This window comes from Hevea brasiliensis, chromosome 16 (genome assembly GCF_030052815.1).
Source record: "Hevea brasiliensis isolate MT/VB/25A 57/8 chromosome 16, ASM3005281v1, whole genome shotgun sequence".
In the NCBI taxonomy this organism is placed as follows: domain Eukaryota; kingdom Viridiplantae; phylum Streptophyta; class Magnoliopsida; order Malpighiales; family Euphorbiaceae; genus Hevea; species Hevea brasiliensis.
The window spans coordinates 35,850,284-35,872,865 of NC_079508.1; the positions used below are offsets into that span (position 1 = coordinate 35,850,284).

The 22,582-nt window shown below is 27.1% G+C and overlaps 1 protein-coding gene and 1 long non-coding RNA gene across 6 annotated transcripts; one reads left to right on the forward strand and one right to left on the reverse strand.

Annotated features, from left to right (window-relative positions):
• The first annotated feature begins 250 nt into the window (after window positions 1-250).
• Window positions 251-7,107, forward strand: LOC110659287 (uncharacterized). 2 transcript variants are annotated; one of them, XR_009144925.1, is made up of 3 exons: window positions 264-708; window positions 5,843-6,193; window positions 6,689-7,107. It is a non-coding gene; the product is annotated as an uncharacterized LOC110659287 (long non-coding RNA). The 2 variants fall into 2 exon arrangements; XR_002495718.2 differs by lacking the exon at window positions 6,689-7,107 and having other exon boundaries at window positions 251-708; window positions 5,843-6,551.
• Window positions 7,108-7,672: 565 nt separating this feature from the next.
• On the reverse strand, window positions 7,673-12,380 carry LOC110659779 (agamous-like MADS-box protein AGL12). 4 transcript variants are annotated; one of them, XM_058137901.1, is made up of 7 exons: window positions 11,991-12,380; window positions 11,554-11,665; window positions 10,000-10,061; window positions 9,675-9,792; window positions 9,064-9,105; window positions 7,998-8,039; window positions 7,673-7,909 (listed from the first exon to the last, which is right to left on the reverse strand). In XM_058137901.1, the coding sequence occupies exons 1-7, from the start codon at window positions 12,170-12,172 to the stop codon at window positions 7,826-7,828; spliced, it is 642 nt and encodes a 213-aa protein (XP_057993884.1). In that variant the 5' UTR covers window positions 12,173-12,380; the 3' UTR covers window positions 7,673-7,825. The 4 variants fall into 4 exon arrangements, with proteins under 4 accessions (XP_057993884.1, XP_057993885.1, XP_021673525.2 ...); XM_058137902.1 differs by having other exon boundaries at window positions 9,675-9,780; window positions 11,991-12,378; XM_021817833.2 differs by having other exon boundaries at window positions 9,675-9,780; window positions 11,575-11,665; window positions 11,991-12,377.
• Between the last annotated feature and the right edge of the window lie 10,202 nt (window positions 12,381-22,582).

Below are 22,582 nucleotides of genomic sequence, written 5' to 3' on the forward strand. Positions count from 1 at the left end.
TTTTTTAATAGAAAGTGATCATTTCATAGCTTAAAATATTACTTTCTTATATTAAAAAAAAATTGTTGTTGTATTTCATATTAATATAAAACAAGCCAATTAAATTCATGTTTGTTTTTGAACTTATTTTTATGGAACAAATGCCAATTGACATTTTTTATACATTATATTATTTTAAATAATAATTTTAATTTCACATTAAATTGATAAATTATTTTTTTAAACCTCAAAAATAACTTATTCCTCCAAGGAAACTAAATCGGTAATTGCACTCCAATAAGCAAAGCTAACAGTAAAAGTCATCTGGACATGTACGTTAAAGCACAGAGGGAGATGAACATTGAGCAATTGTTGCCGGTGCCATTGGGACTGACAGGACCCTCTTCGATTTCTCATCTATCAAGGTTGAATGCTTGGACCCTTCTTTTGCTTTTTAACCCAAGAGACCGCCGCCTGCTTCTATGTTCTTGGCTTCTTTAAACACCCACTTCCCGTTCTGGGCTTTTCCATTACATTCTACTTTCATTTGATTTTCATTTTTCGGCAGACAAGAAAAATAAACAAGTCTTTTAAATCTCTGTAAGTGATAATTGTAAGCAAATTACAGCAAGAAGAAGAGAACTCGAATAACATTACCATGTCTGCTCCATCTCCCACTATTCGTCCTTTTACACCATACAAGATGGGGAAGTTCGATCTTTCTTATAGGTAAGACTAATGTCCTTATTATTTTGATTTCCTTATGCTTTTTGGTTACTGGGTTTTGATGTTGTTCGGCGATGATGCTTTGGGGATGTGGATCTGTTGTGTATCGCTTTTTGCATCTGCATCCAATTTATATGGAACGAATGTCGGCGGAGTCCTAGATGGTTTAATATTTTGTTTAGTCTTTTTTTGTCTATTATCAGCAATCCCCTTCTGTATAAAAGCCAAATTTTCATTTTCTATCATTAGATCTTAGAGATCTTAGAGACGAGGTCTCAAATTAAATGCAGCCCATGTTGTCGTATATTAAGTTGATACGAAATTCTTGCCCAGAACATAGAGAATTTTCTACTTAGATCCGATCTATTGGATTCAAGATGCTATAGTTCATATATAAAATAGAAGGAATTCACATATTTGTTTATTTGATCTAGGATGGATCTATTTAGGTAAGACATAATATGTGTAGATATGTAAAATAAGTAAGATGCAAATATTTATATAAAATATAGGTTGAGTATATGATAAAATATATATTGAGTATATGATAAACAAGGTAACTCCACCTAAGTAGTTTTCGCTTAGCTGGTCCCAAGTCCGAATAAAGGAGTAGGGTTGCGGTAGGTGACAACCAGCGTAAAAATTTCGTCACACCTTATGATATGAATTTAAATGATATAAACGTTGGGGCGTTCTCTACTTAAGACGCGCTACATTGGAGCCTGGGTGTAATGAGAAATATGCAAGTGTGTAGGGCGTTAACCGAAAGCTACGCGCCATGCCGGTGCCCAGGTGTGGTGTTAAATGAGTAAGGGTTCCCACATCATGGATGTGGGTAAAGAAGTTAGTCCATAGGATAAATAGTAGAACAGATAGTGGAACAGAATACAAGATAGGCATAGAGAATAATAGAAGATATCATATAAGGAGACCAATTAGGAAGGAACAGGATAGGAGGAGGATCAGGGTTGGTACTTAGAATATTGGATCACTTACAGGAAAATTAATGGAGCTTGTGGATACTTTGGAAAGGAGAAGCGTAAATATTGATTGCATTCAGGAGATTAAATGGGTAGGAGAGAAAAGCAAGGAAGTGGGTAATTCAAGGTATAAACTGTAGTTTACCGGAAAGGAGAGAAACAAGAACGGAGTGGGCACAATTATAGACAGGACATTGAAAAACGCTGTAATAGCTGTGAAAAGAGTAGAAGATAGAATTATACTAGTAAAGTTAGTAGTAGAAGGAGAAACAATAAATATGGTTAGTACTTATGCCCCACAAATAAGATTAGATAGTGAGAGTAAACAAAGGTTTTGGGAAGATATGGATGATCTAATGCAACACATACCGAATGAAGAGAATGTTTTCATTGGCGGAGATTTGAATAGACATGTAGGAAGTGATAGACAAGGTTATGAGAATGTTCATGGAGGTTTTGATTTTGACAGTCGAAAAGAGGAAGAAAAAAATATCATGGATTTGCTATGGCATACGACTTAATACTAACAAATACCTACTTTATAGAAAGATAGTCACATTTAGTGACTTTCAAAAGTGGGCAACATAGAAGCTAAATTGACTTTCTCTTAACCAGGAAGACAAATAGAGCTCTATGTAAGGATTGCAAGGTCATTCCAGGAGAGGTTTTAACAAGTCAACATCGGTTAGTGGTCTTGGATGTCAAGTTTAGGATCAATTTAAGTAAGTTCAGAAAAAATAGTATAGCTTGAACAAAGTAGTGGGAGTTCAAAGGAGTAAAGTAAGTGAAGTTCAAAAATGAGCTTCTTGAGTCCGAAGCATGGAAGCTAGATATGGAGGCTAATGATATGTGGATACAGATGACATCAAAGATTAGAAAGTTAGCTAGAAAAGTACTTGGAGAGTCTAAAGGACATGGACTACCCTAAAAAAAGAGATTGTGATGGAATGAGGAATTACAAAAGGCAGTGAAGAGAAAAAGGGAATGATATAAGAAATTACCTAAATGTGATAATAATGAGGCATATGAACAGTACAAGATAACAAAGAAATAAGCAAAAAATGCAGTTAGTCAAGCAAGAGCGTAGGCCTTTAAAAAGTTATATGAGAAACTTGGAACTAAAGAATGGGAGAAAAATATTTATATATTAGCAAGGAAGAGAGAAAAGAAATGCCAAGATCTTAATCAAGTTAGGTACATCAAGGATAAAGAATGAAAAGTGTTAGTGAAAGATGAAGACATTAAAGAAAGATGGAGAATTTATTTTGATGATCTCTTTAATAATAGTCAAAATGATAATAGCATGAATATAGATTACAGAATAATAGAAAAGAATGTGAATTATACTAAAAGAATTAGATCTTTGGAAGTAAAAGAAACACTTAAGAGAATGAAAGTGGGTAAAGCCTGTGGACCCGATAAAATACTAATTGAAGTGTGAAAGTGTTTGAGAGATATGAGAGTGGCATAGTTAACTAAATTATTTAATAAAATTTTAAACTCAAAGAAAATGCCTGATGAATAGAGGAGGAGTATTTTACTAACTATTTTAAAAAATAAGGAAAACAAAAAGAGTTACTTAAATTATAGTAGAATTAAACTCATGACCCATACTATGAAGTTGTAGGAGAGAGTTGTAGAGCATCGACTATATCATGATACTTTTATCTCTCCTAATCAATTTGGCTTCATGCCCGGTCGTTCAACTATGGAAGCGATCTTTCTCTTTAGAAGCTTGATGGAGAAATATAGAGATGTGAAGAAAGATCTACACATGGTTTTTATTGATTTAGAGAATGCTTATGATAGTGTTCCAAGAGATATTTTATAGAGAGTATTAGAACAAAAGAGAGTATCTATTAGGTACATACAAGTGTTAAAAGATATGTATGAAGGAGCAAATACTATTGTGCGGACAGTGGGAGGGGACATAAGAGATTTTTTGATCTCAGTTGGATTACACCAAGGATCAGCTATAAGCCCTTACCTTTTTACATTAGTTTTAGATGAATTGATAAAACATATACAAGATAGTATCTCTTGGTGCATGATGTTTACGGATGATATTGTTCTGATAGATGAGACGAGAGGAGGAGTCAATAGAAAGCTAAAGTTTTGGAGAAGTACTCTAGAGTCAAAGGGCTTTAAGTTAAGTAGAACAAAGATAGAATACATGCATTTTAAGTTTAGTGAAGGCCAAACTGGTGATAGAGAATGAGTTAGTTTGGATAGAGTGGTACTGTCCCAAAGTAGTCACTTTAAATATCTCGACTCAGTCCTTCAAGTAGATGGAGGATGTGAGGAGGATATTAGTCATAGGATTAAAGCTGGATGGTTGAAGTGGAGACATGCCACAGGAGTTTTATGTGATCACAAGATTCCTAATAAGTTGAAAGGAAAATTTTACCGTACAACCATACGACCGGCCATGTTATATGGTAGTGAATGTTGGGCACTGAATGAGTCGTATGCGTCTAAGATAAGAGTTGCAGAGATAAGAATATTAAGGTGGATGAGTGGCCATACTAGACTAGATAGAGTCCGTAATGAGAGTATTAGAGAAAAGGTAGGAGTGGTGCCAATTGAGGATAAGTTGAGAGAAGGGAGATTGAGGTGGTTTATTCATGTAAAGCGTAGACATACGGAGGCTTCAGTTAGACAAGTAGAGCACATTATGTTAGAGGATAGAAAGAAAAGAAGGGATAGACCTAAACTGACTTGGAGGAGAATAGTACAACATGACCTAGAAGCATTACACATTTCTGAAATTTAATCCAAAATCGTTTAGAGTGGAGAAAGCGAATCCATATAGCCAACTCCAAATTTTTTGGATAAAACCTTAGTTGAGTTAAGTTGTATATGATAAACAAGGTCTAGGTGAGGTCTTTCCAAGTTGCTTAATGATTTTATAGGAAGCTAATCATGTCTATGCTTTCTCTAAAGTGCTTTTCATGGCTACAAGGACAGAGTTATATTCACTAACTTCGTTGTTAGCTTACAAAGTTTGAAGCTTGATGATATCGTTCAACTTTCAGAACTTCTTATAGCTGAAGCAACGGTAGTTTCCATTTACTAAAAGTACAGCTTTTCTCTTGGTATTTGGACCAAAGACCAAGTTGACGGATGGAAACCTATTGTGGATGCTGGTCATGCCAAAGGTGATATATTCTTTTGTCAAATTTGGCATGTTGGAAGAGTTTCAAGTTCAGATGTGCTCTTGGACTTTTATCCTTGTTGCCATCGCTTAAATATGTATGGTTTTGTCACTCCGGCTGAACTTGATATTGCCAGATGGCTTCTGTCATAATTCTGGCCTCAATTATTGTTGCTGGTTAACCTGTAGTAGCCAAATGATATTTTTATGTTTTAAATCTAATGAAATGATACCAATTGCTGTACTTAAAAGAAAGCTGAGTCAACAATCAATTAGGAATTACAAAAAAGAAATTATAAAAAAAAAAAAAAAAAACAACAACAACAAAAGTGGAATAAACTTGTCTACAGTTAACTTTGATGTCAATGGCATCAATTGTTTGGCTGGGAGTAAGTGGATCAACTTTGTTTTATATCCATTAACTTTTATACTTTTATGGGAAGAGACAAATTGTTTTAAGCGAAGAGATCAGTTGAATCATTGTAGAACCAGATATCTAATCTGTATTAGTGATATGGGTTTTTGACATGGGAAAACGGTTTTTGTTAAATCTTGTTTTAGTGAAGTTTCTTATTTTTCTGGAAGGAATTTTAATTCCAAATGTCAGTGTGGTTCATTTCCTTTTATTAGTTTTTTGGTAATTTTAATCATGCTCAGTTATTCTTTTCACGTTTGCATAAAATTGCTCTATTTTATGAAGTATTCTTTTTGTTTGGATCTTGATTTTACATCAATTGTTGGTCATTAAAGGTTTTCAGCCAAATGGTCAGGCTACAGTCTCTTGTATAGACACAAGCCTTTGACCTCTCAAATTCCTGGTAACAGCATTGTTGTTCCATAGCACTGATGGGAATGCTATGGAAGCTGGTAGGCTTTTATTCTAAAATAACACTTATAACTCTTTCTTGGCTCTTCAAGTTTACAATCATAAGCAGTGCTTCAACTAGTCACCCATTTAAATACTCTCATTTTTCCTTTATTTTTCTACTTATTTGATTTACAGGTTTGGATAGAGTTGAGATCCATGGGTCTCATGGTTACCTAATTGATCAGTTTGTGAAAGATAAGGTGAACGGTCAATACTGATCAATATGGTGATCTATAGCTTTGGAGGTAGTTGAAGCTGTAGGCGAAGAGATGGGAGTAGATAAAGATGGTGTCAGATTATCTTCATTTGCAAACTTTATGGAATCTGGAGACTCAAATCCTGAAGCTTTAGGAGTTCACATGGCTGAATCCTTGAATAAATATGGAATTCTTTACTGCGACATGGTTGAGCCAAGAATGAAAACAGTGGGAGAAAAATCTGAATGTTCAGATCAAACAGTCTTCTGCATGAGAAAGGCTTTTGAAGGTACTTTTGAGAAATTTTAGAATACAACCATTGTGAACAGTTAAAATCTATACGTTGTACCGCTTGTATGCAATAATTTCTCTTATTTTGCTGCCAGAGGTTATGAAAGGGAAGATGGAAATAAAACTATAACAGAAAACCATGCAGATCTTATTGCTTATTGTTGTATTTTCCTAGTCAATCCTGATTTGCCAAGGAGATTTGAGCTTAATGCTCCTCTCAACAAGTACAACAGTGAAACATTATATACACCTGATCCTGTAATTGGTTATACTGATTACATCCATTTCTTGAAACCAATCCTTAAGTTTCTGGCAAGAACACTGGTGCTTATGTAGTGCAATCCTTACTTTACCAATGATACATTCTTCTTTCCTGATAGATCATGGAAGGATATACCTGAGGACATCAATGCTTTTTTTTTTTTTTGCAAAAAAACTCTTGTTCATATATATTTCCATTATAAGTGGTTGATATTGCATCCTATATTTTTAGGTTGACTGGACTCTAATCGGAGATCGAACTCGACTTCCTATCTTGATACTACTGTTCAACTAACTCAACATATCAGCATTCTTATTTTTTTTAGTTTACTTGTTTATGTTTATCAACATGGCACAGCTGAATTAGAGTGGCTCATATTATAAGTATAACTGGACACCTAAAAGCTCAAAATGAAGGAGACTGTATGTGCAAAGTGGTGAGCGAAGCGGAGTCTTTCGCATACAAGTCCCTCACATTGTGCTGTATTTACTATTTGTACTACCAATTGATAGTTGGGGGTGGAGCAACCCCTCTTTAGCAGTATGGTAAGGTAATTTTGAGTTAGGATTTTTATTTTTAATTATTATTATTATTATTATTATTATTATTATTTTTTTTTTTTTATGGAGTAGGAGCATTATTGTATTAATTTGATATTACACCTTCAATAGTTAGAATTTTTGTTGTTTAGCCAGAAAAAAAATATTTTATTTTAAGAATTATTGTCAGTAAAAAATTCTTATCTAAATTCAATTTATTATAAATTTAAGATATAAATACATAGAATTCATACATTTAATAGGTAAATTTCACCCGGCATATAAGTTTTGATTTCATGATAGATCAAATTTAGGCAAAAAAATCCTTTAAATGCATAGCTTAATCTATCTCTTATAATTAATGTATTTTTCTTACTTAAACTCGGTCTATCATAAACTCAAAACACAAAATATACGATGAGATTTAACTATTAAATACATATATCTTAAATGTTTTTCTTTTGGATTTGTAATATATCGGATTTAAGAAATTTTTTTTTTACATTTAAAAATATAACTAAATAATCTGTTTGTGAGAGAATAAAATGCCAAAAAAAATTTTTAAAAAAAAAACCTTATCATCAAACTACATCATTAATTATATTAAACCTGTCAGTAAAAAAAGCAAACTAAAAGTATTTTATTTAAGGATAATATTATTAGGAATTTTCCAATCTCTCATAATTAAGCAACCTGGATTCTTCATATATAACTTGATATTATGACAACCCATGAAGTTCAAGTGCTTAAGCAAAACATCTCACAAATATATATATATATTAATGACTTCTGCATACTAATAGCCAGTCAACCCCATCAAACACTATTTCTAAAATTGAAATATGTCATTTTGTATAGTTAGTGGATATGGAGTCATTGGTTCAAAGTTAGTAATCTCAACAGTCTCCTCTATCTGCAAAAAAAATTACAAAAAAAAGGGTAAAATTTATTCATATATTTCAGAAATAAATTTTTCATTATAGTTGAAAGTGTTTGAATACCTTATCTTGGAGATATTGATTTGCAGCTTTCAGTACTCCTTCCTACAACAAATAAATAAATAAAATAATTTACTATTGTATCAAATTAAGATTATGTTATCATCTTAACAAGTTGCAAGCCTCAACATTAAAGAAAAAAAAAACTGATCTTTGCTATAATTATTAATTTGGAAAAAATTAAAAAAAAAAACTCGATAAACAAAATACACAAAATTCATAAATATCATAATACTTTTTTTTTTAACTTTTATCTATTATTTTTTAGAATTTTTTTATGTTGCTTTGAGAAAATAAAGGATTATTAATTATTTTTTTTCCAATTTTATCATTATTTCTAGTAAACATAACAACTATTTGAATAATTTTCTAAAATTCATTTTTAACATCTTTTCCTCTCTCTTAATTAGATGAGATAAAATGTAATTTACTTAAATTAAAAAGTATTTTATTATAATTTTAGTGATTGTATTATTTCCTTAATCATCAAACAAAAACCTTATACGACATATAAAAATAAATTAAGAAAGTATGTTGAGCAATTTAAATTTATAAAATTTAATTTTGTTAACATAATTTTTTCTTATTTTCTTTTTTTTATTGGGTATATTTATGAATCTCTATATATATAGTTGATGAATGTTGATAAAAGCATATTTGGGCATGAATTTAAATATCTAAAAATTAAAGGTGTAATATCAAATTAAAAAAAAAATTCAAACACATATTCTGAATCTAAAAACTTACGAAATTGGTTAGTTCTTATTGATTCAAGCAGCTGAAATTAAAATCATATCAAACATTAACTATTGAAAAACTCTAAGCCTTAGGAGTTCAAACTCTAACAACCGTTAAAGAATTGCCATGAAACAAACGAAGCTTAATTATTATTATTTTTTTCCCTACAACTACAAGGGTGTTGTAATTTGTAAGCCAATCACTGAGGAGGGAAAGAAACTAACTCATAAACATGAAAATTTTTGCTAATTAATAGAACAACAATTCAAAACATATTTATATATTTAATAATCAGAAAAAAAAAAAAGAAAAAGAAAATTTGAGGACTAACCTTATTCCTCAATAGCTGGATCTCTTTAGACATTATCTCCATCTGTGTAGCATTTGGTAATAATTAGTCAAATTTTAATTAATGAATTTTTTTAGAGAACTAATGATAATTAATATAAGTAAAATTGATTTTTCTAATGAAGGCAATATTACTTTTATTAAGGTTCATTAAATATATTTATTTATTGCTAATTTTGCATCAGAAATATAAAAAAAATTATATTTTTAATGTCATACTGCGTCTTTTATATATTTTAATGTAATTTTAATAATTTTTATACAAAATTAGTGATGTAAAGCATATTTACTGAATTTAAAAAAATGTAATATTGCACTCGTTAAAAAAATCAAAATACAATATCCAATATAAAGTTGATTATATTTGGCTACTCTAACTTAATTTAAGAATTAATTTAATAACAGTTAGATTAAATATTTATATTTAAATTTATTTATTTATTATATATATTTTAATTAATTTTACATAAATTTTAATATAAATAGTTAATTTAATAATTATAAAATTCATTCTTATATGAGATTAAATTTATATTAACTACACCCAAATTAATTTGAAGAATATAATTAATAATAATTGTTGATATATTGTACCTTTGTTGAGCGAATGTGGCAAATCCAAATTTCAAGATTTTTCTCAAGAATGAGTAATTCATCCATTGTCATTTGAGCATGGGCAGCTCCCCCTCCAACCAAGTACCTGTTAACATATCTGTTTATTATTCAATCATTATTTAATATATATTTATTGGACACAAGAAATGTGCTCATTTATGTATTTTTTGTATTGATTATATATGTTCATATATAGAACATGTGAATTTGCTTAAGATATGTTGAAAAATAACTAATTAATTCTAGGAATTAAGTAATTTTAAACTATATTAAAAAAACTAATTAATTGGTAATTAATATATACCTGAGTCCTTTTTGGAGTATCTCAATCTCTTTCTTCAACATGTTGATCTCCTCTTTTGCATCCTAATAATCATATAATATATATAAATTACTTTGTCCTTAATGGAACTAATTAAGCAATATGATGCACACCAAGAACAAAAAAGATAAAAATAAAAAAGTAAAAGAACCACAATAAAGGTTTTCTTATTTATTTATTTATTTTTTGTCTCCTAGAAGTTCTCTTTGTCTATTTATGATCCACGTAATATTGATCCTTTCGAAGTTACTGCCCACCTAATAATATTTTATCCAATAATCAAACCTAAATTTTTTATTGATAACGCAGTGGGTCTTATCATTACACTCAACATTTGTTGATATTTATTAGGCATATATGCTTATTTCTGTGTTGGGTAATTTTTAGTAATTATAAAAAGATTTGATTAAGCAATTTTTCTTAGTCTAAATTTTTATTTTAATTAAAAAATTTTCAAAGAATTTTGTGTCCCATAAATTAAATTTTAAAAAAAAAATCTAATCAGCATTCCATATCAGTTTATTCAGGCCACTTTAATTGTAAATTAATTTGATTGTTAAATTTGAAAGGCAAGTCAATATTTATAGATAAAAATTGATAAAATTAAAAGATTTAATTAAAAATAAAAGATTTTTTATTAATAGGCGTTGTTGTTATTATTATTATTATTATTATTATTATTATTATTATTAAAAAATATCATTATATATTCAGAAAAAATTTTATTTAAATTAGATTTATTATAAATTTATAAAATAAATATTTAAAATTTATATATTTAATAAATAAATTTTATCATATATTTTATATCTTACATAATAAAAATAAGAAAAACCATTCATATTTGAATTTCTAAAGAAATTTCTACAACTAAAAAGACACTCATAAATTTGAATTTCATTGGTTAATCGACGTAGAAAAGAGAGAGTTTGAAAAGAAGTGATAACTTCAATAGTATAATGAACATGTGTCATTCTTATACTTGTAACCGTATATAGCACCACTACAATTATTCTTACTATTGTCAAATATTATTTACATTATAGTATAAATTAATATTATATCTACATATTTTGCATAATTATATATATATATATATATATATATATATATATATATATATATATATATATATACAATAATTTCAGTAAGCATTAGTAAATTTCTCTTTACTCAATTGTAAGTTCTCATTTTCACTGACTACTTAATTAAATAATTTTTTGATACAATTTTTTTTTATTGAAATTTAAATTTAAGATTTTACAATTTTATAAACGATTTTAATAAATACTTAATTTTATATTTTTCAAACCGACATGTTTATTTATTTAAAAATCACAAGGACAGGATTTAAACTCTCATTTAAAAAAATAATAAATTTGGATTTACACCCTAAAAGATTAGTGGGATTAATTAGCAAGTTGCATGTTAGGTTGAGGAGCATTATAAGCAGCATCTGATGCCAAAATAAGCTTTTGTTTAAGATATTCTTTGTCTAACTTTTCTCTATGGGGAAAAGAGAATGAACTCACTGACACAGATATTTATTACACGTACTAGAGGCTGTGTCGACTCTTTGGCTTGCTCATCAGGCTGCAGTGATCCTCCGGTGACCTTCATGTACTTCTCAATAAGCCCTTGCATGCTTCTGATTATTAACACAAACAAACTAGTTTAGTTTCTCATTTAAACTAGTTAGACTATTTTTTTTTTATATTATGAGATAATCACTCGACCTCTAAATGATAATTAGTGGTAGCTTAATTACTTTTTTTTCCACCTTTAAAATAAAGAGGGTGAGAAGGTCTTGAATTTAAGTCTCTTTATTTATATATTGTGAGATTATTTTCTTTAATGATGAGAAAAGGGTAGGACTACTCCAGGGTTGTGAGTCTCGAATTTTAGTCTTACTGGCAGCCAATTGAAAATAAATAAATGAATAAAGGAAAGAGAGGGGAGAGAGGGAGAGGTACCCATTGGTGGCCAGATCGTAGAACTTCCCATGGGAGGAGAAAATGAAAACTCCAATTTCAGCATCACACAGCACAGAGAGCTCCTTAGCCTTCTTAAGGAGTCCAGATCGGCGCTTGCAGAAAGTAACCTGCCTATGCACCGGATTCTCTATGCGCTTCATCTGAACCTTTCCTCGAGCCATTAATAAGCTATTTGAACTAAGAATTTTCCTTCTTTCTTGATACAAAAGATTATCTAGCTAGTTTATTTGTTTTTTTTATTTTTTACTCTTTCCTGCAGACAACCTTCCACTAGTTTGAACTAGCTTTGAGGTTGTTGCAAATCCTCCCTGATCTCTCAAGAAGTTGTCTAAATATTGCTTTCCTACTTATTACAGAGCTTCCACGACATATATGCATATATATAGTCCCGTATGTGTACAGATTCTTTCTCATCGATATCTCACTTCGCAGCAAGCACTGAGTATAAAGGTGGAACATGTTGCTGCCTTTACTCTTAACTGAGGTTATATTATTTCTTTTTTTTTTTTCTTAAGTATGAAATCAATATTTTTTTAATAATAACAAAACCCTATTGTTCCTTTTCAGCCTCACATGACTGCATGGAGCACCCAATGAATAGTCCTTTGAAGAGATTTAATAAGAGTATCGAAGGTTTTTGTGTGGGGATATATATATATATAAATGTAAGAGTCTTAGTAGGCATGCAAGTACTTTTTCATGTGCAGGCCATTTTCTTTCATCAACCAATGAAGCTTTTTATTCCACTTCTCTTTTCCTTGTTTCTTGGCCTTTCACGTCTCTGCTCTCTACATGTGATGCAGCCTCGTGTGTGCGTGTGCGTATGTGTTTTTTAAGGCTATCATGCGTTAGAAACTGTGTGTGCTTTTCCTCCTTTTCTAGCTGTTATACACAACTTATATGATCGAAAATTTTGCTTATACTTAATTCATTATAGGCTTAATATATGAATAATTAAATTAGGCCTGAGTTTTCAATTATGCCATCATATTCAAAGCTTATTCATATTTGATTCAAGTCTAATACTAAAAGAAAATTTTATTTTTCTAAGTTTTTTTTTTTATAGTTATGTCCAATTATTTCAATTTTAATAATTTTATCTCAATTTTAAAGATTAGCATTAAATTTATTTAATGGTCATAATAAAAATTGGAAGTGTTCATGTGATAGCTGATTAGGACGAAAATATTATTTCTTTTTAAATGCGAAGCTCACATAATTATAATTAAACCTTATTTTTCAAAAAAATTATGAGCCATATGCATGGATTCTACAATTAAAAATTTAATATTTTCATCCTAGTCAATAAGACTGTGTATGGTTCTTGAGAGAACAAAACCAATAAAAATCATACCGAATCAAAGTTTTTTTAATACTTTAGTTTAGTTCAACTTTTTCACTCAGAACCGAGCCGAAATCATATTGAAACCGAATTGAATTAAGAACCGAATTTATATATATGTTTTTTTTTATATTTTTTAGATATATTATATACCTTCAATATATATATATATATATATATATATATATATATATAAACTAAATACAATATAATATTATATTTTATTTCTCTATATTTTCTTAATAATTTTAGTTATAAATATATTAAAGTACCTTATAATTTTTAATTATAAATATACTATTATATTATATATATGTGAATTCTTAATTATATTTATATCTTATAGTTAAATATTACATAATTAACAAATAATTAAAATGTATATTATATGATATATTATTTTTATATAATATATTTAATCCTAAATTATATATACACCTTATAATTACATATTACATAATTTAAAAATAACTAAAAATACATTCTATGATATATTATATATTAATAACTCAATTTAAAACTTAAATCCTAATTTAAATATGACTTTTTAAGAGACTAATTACATAAAATTATTTTAAGAATTGAGAACCAAACTAAATCAAACTAAAATCATATCGAAATTTCAATTTAGTTCGATTTTAATTCTCAGACAGATCACAAATCGAATTAGAATTGCAAACTCTTGCTAATCAATTGATACATTAGTTTCCAAACTTTAATTTTAATCGAGAAATAAATTTACAACTAACTTTTAAATTGTGACAAAATTATAAGATACAAAAATGCAAAAAGATTAGCCTTCTCTAGCCATAATAAGCCTTTGATTTAACCATATTAATAATCCATTGTTTTGTAAGAAAATAAATAGAAAATAATTTGAAGAGAAATTTGGATACTTGCCATTACATAATGATTCCCCACAAAGAAAACCGAAAACCCTAAAAAGTAGATGTTAGGACCCCCCCATTCCCTCCACTCATTTTCATCTTAACTTTGAAGACAGATTGAGAATCTTCTGAAACATCAAATCACGTCCATATTCAATAGAAACACCCTGAAAGACATATATAATGTTATTCCCTTTGATATCTCAGGATGAGACCTGCTTCCAGCCAAAGACAGTATATAGCTGACATCTGGATATTCTCTCACAAATCCTTCAACCTGTACATAAAAGAATATTGGGAATTGAAATTGACAAATGGGTTCTCGAATGCAATTAAAAAAAAAAAAAAAATCTCCCATATATGCAATTAGATTGCTTTCAGTGATTTTTTTACAGTGGATGCCCAATGAGATATTTGAACATTTTTTTTATTAAGGTGAATTATAATTTAATTTTTAGATATTATTATTATTAACAAATTAATTTTTGAATTTTCAGAAACTCATTAAATTTAATTTTATTCAAAGCTTTCATCCCTCAATTCATTTAACTATTAATATTTAAAGAAAAAATGAAAATACTATTGTAAAACTGATATTTTATTTTTTTAAATAAATTGGTAAAAGTATTAATAATGATAAAATTTAAAGATTAAACACCAATTTATTTAAAATTTAACTAAAGAAATATTTTGGAATATATTTAAAAAATGAATACAAGGATTAAAATATTTTACCAAATCAAAATTTAGAAACATTTTAATGGGTTTTTTAAAAATAGATTAGCTTGTTAATAATAATAATAATTGTTAATAATAACAATAATACTTAAGGACTAAATCATATATATATATATATATATATATATATATATATAACAAAAATAAAAATTTCAAATATAATTTATTTACCTAACTTGCTTAGCCCATCCATTTTCTTCACTACACAATTTAATATTTTTATAAGCACTCCTATAATTTAAATATTCTTAATCATAAAATGTTTTAACTTAATTTTAGAAAAATTTTATTTTCAACAAGATAAATTAAATATACTTTTTTAGGCATAACTCTATTTAATAAAAACAATATTTTATGGTTAAAATGGAAAAATTAAAATAGAACTAATTCATTATTAGATATCAACAAATCACTTAATTTAAAAGTTTAAATTTATAAGTAATTTTAAAAATAATTTTATATTTTTAACACATTTATGCATGTGAATGTCTATTGAATTTGATGCATAAATACACATAAGTGCACTTCACCTTGTATTAAAATATTTAATTAATAAATAAAGATAATGATTGAGAGTCTCTGATACTATATTCTTTTCGATTAAACATTAATCAATTCTAAATTAAATCTCCGTTTATGCACTATACTAAAATGACACAAAATATTCTTCATCCATTTATCCATCAAATCATAAATCACATCATAATTTTCTGAATCTTTTCATTTATTTAATTATCTCAGCTGTCTTTTCTCTTCTCATTAATTTTTATTTTTATCTCAATTTTTAAATATTTCTGATTTCCACATAGGAATCCTTTTCCCATAAATCCAACGTTCTTATAGGTTGAGAAATCTGTTCGTAACAAAAGGAGCTTGGTGACAACTATTAATCATGTTTGGCTTGGAAGGAACTTAAAAAATCATATGCATATCGCTGGCAATGAATATTAAGAATATATATAAATATAATTATATATGTTAATCATATCTTACGGTACAGTAAGGAATTGATACTTTCATTTAAGAAATTGGGTATCAATATTATTCACTTTAAGACTGTCTCTCATGTTGGTAGGATGTTTCCTACTTGTTTCTGTTTCTTCAACTCCATGCATTTTTTTTTATTTAATTCAATGAAAGCTAATTTATGGGTGCAAAATAATCTTTTCTTTTAATAATTTTTTTAAAAAATATTTCATTAATAGAAAGAAAAATATAAAAATAAAGTATAAATTAATATATTATATTTTTATATAAATAAAATTAAATTCTTAAATAAAAAATAATACAAAAAATTTAAAAAATCTAATAGTTTAATGTTGATTGGCTAATAGACGGCCGCATGCTTCATTATTTTTTATTTTATAATTTTTTATGAGTCCTAATACATAATTTTTAAAATATAAAAAAAATCTCAAAATAAATAAAAAAAATGAAGATTTCCTTACTGTTTATACTTTTAAAAGCAAAGGAATACCTACTTCTGATTGGCTGCATGCATGGTTCTCAATTGCATTATTATTAGATTATTACATTCTCGCTCCTTTAATTAAATATTTTATTTTTTTTATTTGAGATAGTAAATTTTGATTTGACTCATTAGTTATATTATAGAGCTTTATAAAATTAAAAATTAATTTAATAACTCTACATGAGATTGATCAATTTAATTAACAAGTTTGCTTCTTATAAATAATTTATTTATTTTTAGATAAAATACACGCGCTCTTGGTTTAGTAATAAGAATAGATCATTATTAAAATTATGAAAATTTTAACATATTCTTTATTTCTATATAACCTACACTTATATATACTACATAATCAATGTGAGATCACAAAGTACCAATCCAATGACAAATAGGCCTGCCTCAGCTTTTTCGCCATGAACTAACGCATATCAACTTTCCTCTTGTGGATTATTGAATATAATATAATAAATTAATAAAATATAATTTTAATATATTAAAATTTTATTTAATGGCACTTCATTACATTAGGTTAGATCATATCAAATATGTAATAACTTATTAATGGGATATTTTATGTTGAGGCGATAATTTATGGCTTAATCTAATTAAGCTTGTTCAAGGAATTTATAAAATTAAAAGTCAATTCAACGAGTTGTACAATTTGATTACAAATTGATTCATTTAAGTTTATTTTAAATTAATTTAAATTTTAAATCTACAAAATTTATTTTTAAATTATTTTTTAAAATTATTATATTGGGTGATTTAATCTAAAATAATTTATATAACTTCTAAATTTATTTAAATTATTTTTAAAATATTTTTTATAATAACTTAATTAGCAATTCAAATTCACAGCAATTTGAAATGATAAAAACCAAATTTATCATATTAAACATGTGTACCACCTCACCATAGGAGGATGGATTCTATAGATATATGAAAAAATTAATTAATGATTTATTTGTTTCATAGAAAATAAATTATATATGAAAAATATTTTCTAAAAAATGTTTTTCATGAAATTATTTTCTGTTATTTAATTATAATATTAAATTAATGATATGTATTTATTTCATGCATATATAAATATTTTCATATTTTAAAAAGATTATCAAAATCTATAAATTGAAAAATTACTTTCTCTTTAAAAAAAAGGAAATTATTTTATTTAAAAATGACTTAATTTTTTATTTGGTCGTGAAAATATTTTTTATTGATCAATTTACTTAAATGTATCAAATGCTAAAAAATACATGTAAAAAATATTTTTTAAAAAAATATTTTTTGTAAAACAAGAAATATAGAATTAGAATATAGAATTAATGTTATGTAGCAATGGATGAATTAAAATGCATGGTGTATAAAATGAAATTATAGGAAAGAGGCACACAGCAACAGAAAGCATCTTGTTTTATTTTTTTATTTTTTTAAAAAATTTTTTAGTTAATATATGTATTCTGCATTATAAAAAGTAGAGTTGAGGGAATCTAATCTCTTGAATTTTATTGGTTCATTGATTCTTAAGTTCTCTTGATATTACATTTTTGTTTAATTATTAGATTTCCATGGAATCTTGGTTTCTTCAAATTTGGCTTTTGATTTGCAAGAATAACTTATCTTTTTATTTAATTTATTTTTTCAACTTTTGGTTATTAGAGGAGAAACAAATCCAATTGAGTGGAGTTTAATTAAAATATTCAAACTTAATTAAGTATTATTTAAGATTATATTTTATTAAAATTTATATTAAAGTTTAAATTTAGTTGGAACTCAATATAAATTTATATACTAAATTTAATTGACTAAAAATTATTGAGCTCGAATTGTGCGAGTTTATAATCTTATAAACTTATGTTTAAATTATAATATTTTTATATATTTCAATTATATATTTATTTAAAAAATATTAATTAACTATATTTAGCTTCACAAGTGCACCTGCATATAGGGTTAATACCCAATGTTGGATTCAAGGTTAATGTTAAAGATTATAAATTGACTTATTATACTCTGATTATCAAACCAAAGATAATAATATCTTGACAGCATTCCAAGCAACTCCTAAACTTAGAATTCCGTATGAGAAAGTAGGAATTGCGGTAGCTATTAAATCTTCTATTGATACATAAAAAGAGCTTTAAAGAAATGAAAATATTAGTAAAAATAATAAAATTAACCGAAAAAATAGTGATTTTTTATATTTATATCATCAAATAAAAAAATTATTAAATTAGAGAATCAAAACCCCAAAGAAAAAAAAAAAAATCTTCATTCCTTGTTTAAATGGATTGTGTCTCATTTTAAAACTAAACACATGCTACAATTATTAATCACGACACAAATTATAACAATAACATGATTTATTTATTAAATAAATCACACAACACAACATGACACAACTATGCAATCCATTTAATTAATAAATTACTTTATTAAACAAATTAAATGGCTCATCTCATATAATTTGTTTAATAAATAGGTTTTAATAAATAATATTAATTTATTATCCCATTTATTAACATTTTAAACTATTTAACATAAAAAGTTATTAGTTTGCAAAGGAGCTATACATGCTTTTACAAGTATGACTTTTCCTTCTCTTTTGCCAGCTAGCAATGTGAGACTTTTGTTACACTCTCACAATTTTTTTTTTCTCTCTTTATTATGATACTATAATTCATAGATTATGTCTCTAATTTAAAACTTTAATATATACATATAATAAATGGCTGGGAAGATCTTATACGATATTATAATGTGAAATTAAATTTTCATAATTTTTAGAATTTAAGAACTTGAAGGTGATTAATAATCATCTTTTCTGAAATATCAAAATAATAAAAAAGCAAATTTAAATAGCCCACAACAACGTAGTTATAAATATTCTGAGCTTATATGTAAGTATTCAAGGATATTATTTTTTAATCAATTCTAAATTTTTATATACATATTTTGTTTTAGTTTATTGCTAAAAACAAACAAAAATTTTATTTTCAAACATTAACAATATTCATAAGGAATTTAGAATCACGATATAATTTTGTTTTCTTAATATCATACAATTTATTTAGATATAAATTGACTAGTTATAGTGAAATCAACTACAATGTCTGAGTTAAATTCCATTTTCTTTTAGTTGGTTATGTAGTTTGTTATATATAACATTATTTTTTTTTTTAAATAAGGATAATATTTATCAACAACTTATATTTTCTTTTAATGTCAAGAATGCTATGAAAAGGAAAGTATAAGTTAGTAATAGGATACTAAGGGTAAAATTGTATTTTTAATTGCCAATAAAATGGGTCATAATAAGTTTAGATGTATCAAAACAAAATTAGTTATTAATATATTAAGTTGATTAATATATATTATTATTGTATTTTATTTGGTTTAATAGATCAACTTGATTAAACTTTAATGTTTAAAGTGTCATAAATGGATTGATGCAAATTTATTTATATTAAATTTAAATCCATATATATATATATATATATATATATATATATATATTCCTTTATGAACCACTTTTTCATCGAGCTCTATTGTTTCAAAATTAGGCACTTTAAATTGAGAGAATAAAACATTGATGATGCCAAATGCAAGTTAGCTATGATAGTGAATTACTTTTTTTTTTTAAGTATTTACAATTATGAGTATTTTTAGGATAGTTTTCAGACATTAACATCAAGTTTTCTCTTCAAACGATTCTAATGGTATATTTTCTCACATCGACAAAGATAGATAATTTTAGAGAATTATCCTCGTAATTAAACTTTTATTGATAAAAAAAAAAAAGTGTTCCCATTTTTATCAATTCGATTAATTTTGTTAAGTGATTGTGAATTAATGATAATTAAATTTGTAAGAAACTATGCAAAGTTTCTTATTCCAAATGACAAAATGAAATTGAAAATTAATAATGTGAAATTTTCATATTGATTCAAAGGTGAGAGTTTAAGAGTCAAGCAAAATCATTTTCAATATTGGAAGCCAATATGGATACTCACTATAATAAATATAGAACTAAACAATATTAATTTTAAAATTATTGAAAATTTAATATTAAAAATGATTAACAATAACTGCATACTAAAAGGTGGGTTTTAATATATAATTTTATGTGTTTTTATTTATTTATTTTACCTATTTTTAGTTAATTTTATTTGGTTTTTAATTATTTTTTGTTATTTGTTTAGTTTTTAGTTTTTAGTGTTTGTTTCTTTTAGTTATTTTAGAAATTTTACTTTTTAGCATTTATTTTTGTTAGGAAAGACTCTTATTTGTGCAGGAAAGAAATTGCAAATTTACTAGATTGAAAGCATATTTTCGTGGATCAAAATTTGTGCAGGAGCTTGACCACAGGCAAGGTCATGGTGCAGACATAAGCATGGTTGTGTGCAATGAGTTGTACAAATTTTAATTACTGATCTGATTTATTTCCTATTTGGAGGAGAGTATCCTAAGGCTACAAGAAGTCTAAATAAGGCAAAGATTACCCTATTTAAGAAGGAGAGATTGGAATTGAGAATCACTTTGGGGGGAGTCTAAGGACAGGTCCTTGGCCACACAATTAGGAGCGAGAGGGAGAAGATTTTTACAGATTGAAGCTTGGAGATGCACTTACAATTAGAGTTTGACCTTTATTATTGTTCTTTAAGCTTTTATGATGCATTTTCTTCTTTTCTCATGTTCTACCATCTCTAAGATGAAGTAGAAGCTTTTGTTAGGGAATGATGGATCATAAACCTATGTTATGATTTTTTTTTATTCAATGCATTAATTTTATTTTCATGAGGTTATGCAACATTTAATCTTGATGTTTTGTGTTTATTTGGTTGATTGATTGTTCTAATAAGGTTCGAACAAAGAAACTAGAATTAATTTATCTTTTGAATGCATACTTGATTTCTATAAAGAGTATTGCATATCATATTAGGACTAGGCTACCTGAAGAAGGACCTTAGAAATATTGTGTGGTCTATTTAACTCATAACTGAATATGATGAATTAACTGTAAAGGATTCCTATTTTATATGCATCTAGATTCTTATTACCTGAATAGGGACCAGTGGCCTAGATGAATATTCTACTTGAAAAGGACAATTGGCCATATTGAATCCTACCATCTCATGATATAAAACTTGTATTGGATTGGTTTTCATAAATAGTTGACGGTGAAATCTAACCCTAACACTTTTATCATAAAAAGTTTCTTTAATTAATATAATTATTTACTTTTACTTTTATTGTTAGTTTTTGTTTTAGTTAAATTCAAAATTATCAATTTCTCAAATAACATTTAGGTAGTATTAGCTTGATTGCAAATAATGATTTTGATCCTCATAGGGCGATACTCTTTCTCATCAATTTATTACTTGAACGATTAGTGCACTTGCTAGTGTTAACTAGGACACATCACATACCATTAAATGTTTATGATAATATTGCTAAGACTTTTGATTATAAGATTTTATGTATCATATGGTGTTAATTATCTTCAGCATCATGTTCATATTTTACCTTCAACATTAAATTTTCATCGTGTAGTGGCATGTTGTTAAAGAAGTGGCTTAAGTAGAAGTATCCCACAAGATGTGGAGTTCTCTCTTTTGTCTCTGGGTAGGTATCTTGCTAGGGCTAATGTTTGCCTTTCATGTTTGGGATCTTGTTTTGGCTCTTTCTTTCCCTCTTTTATAAGGTATTATGGCGAGATACAACTAATGCATTTTGTGTTGTGTACAAGATGTGATGAGTGAGTTGGAAAGATTGTGGGAACTTTTCCATTTGACTAATGAGTAAGTGAATGCAGTGAACCTTGAAGGTGGTTTGGCGAATGATGTTAAAACTGGACATTGTCTCATTGGGAAGATGGTGTTGCAGAAACCTATTAGTATCAATATCTTATCCCAGGGCATGTTTGGAATCCATAATGGAAAGCTCTTTAACAACCTAATAGTAGCAAAGTGAAATGATAAAGCAATTTACCTCCAAAAATAGACCAATTTTCTACTCGTAACAAAATACTTGAGAATCAAATTGCTAAGCAGGCTAGTTCTTCTAGCAAGGCCATTGATAAACTACCTAGTTAATATGAGATAAACCCAAAGGAGCAGTGCAAGGCAATCAT

Excerpts from the sequence above, each read along its gene's own strand:
- LOC110659779 (XM_058137901.1), bottom strand. The coding sequence starts at position 12,172 with ATGGCTCGAGGAAAGGTTCAGATGAAGCGCATAGAGAATCCGGTGCAT. Across the intron at positions 11,666-11,990 it reads TACGATCTGGCCACCAATGG|AAGCATGCAAGGGCTTATTG; the intron begins GTACCTCTCCCT and ends GTTAATAATCAG. Across the intron at positions 9,793-9,999 it reads ATACTCCAAAAAGGACTCAG|ATATGTTAACAGGTACTTGG; the intron begins GTATATATTAAT and ends AATAATAAACAG.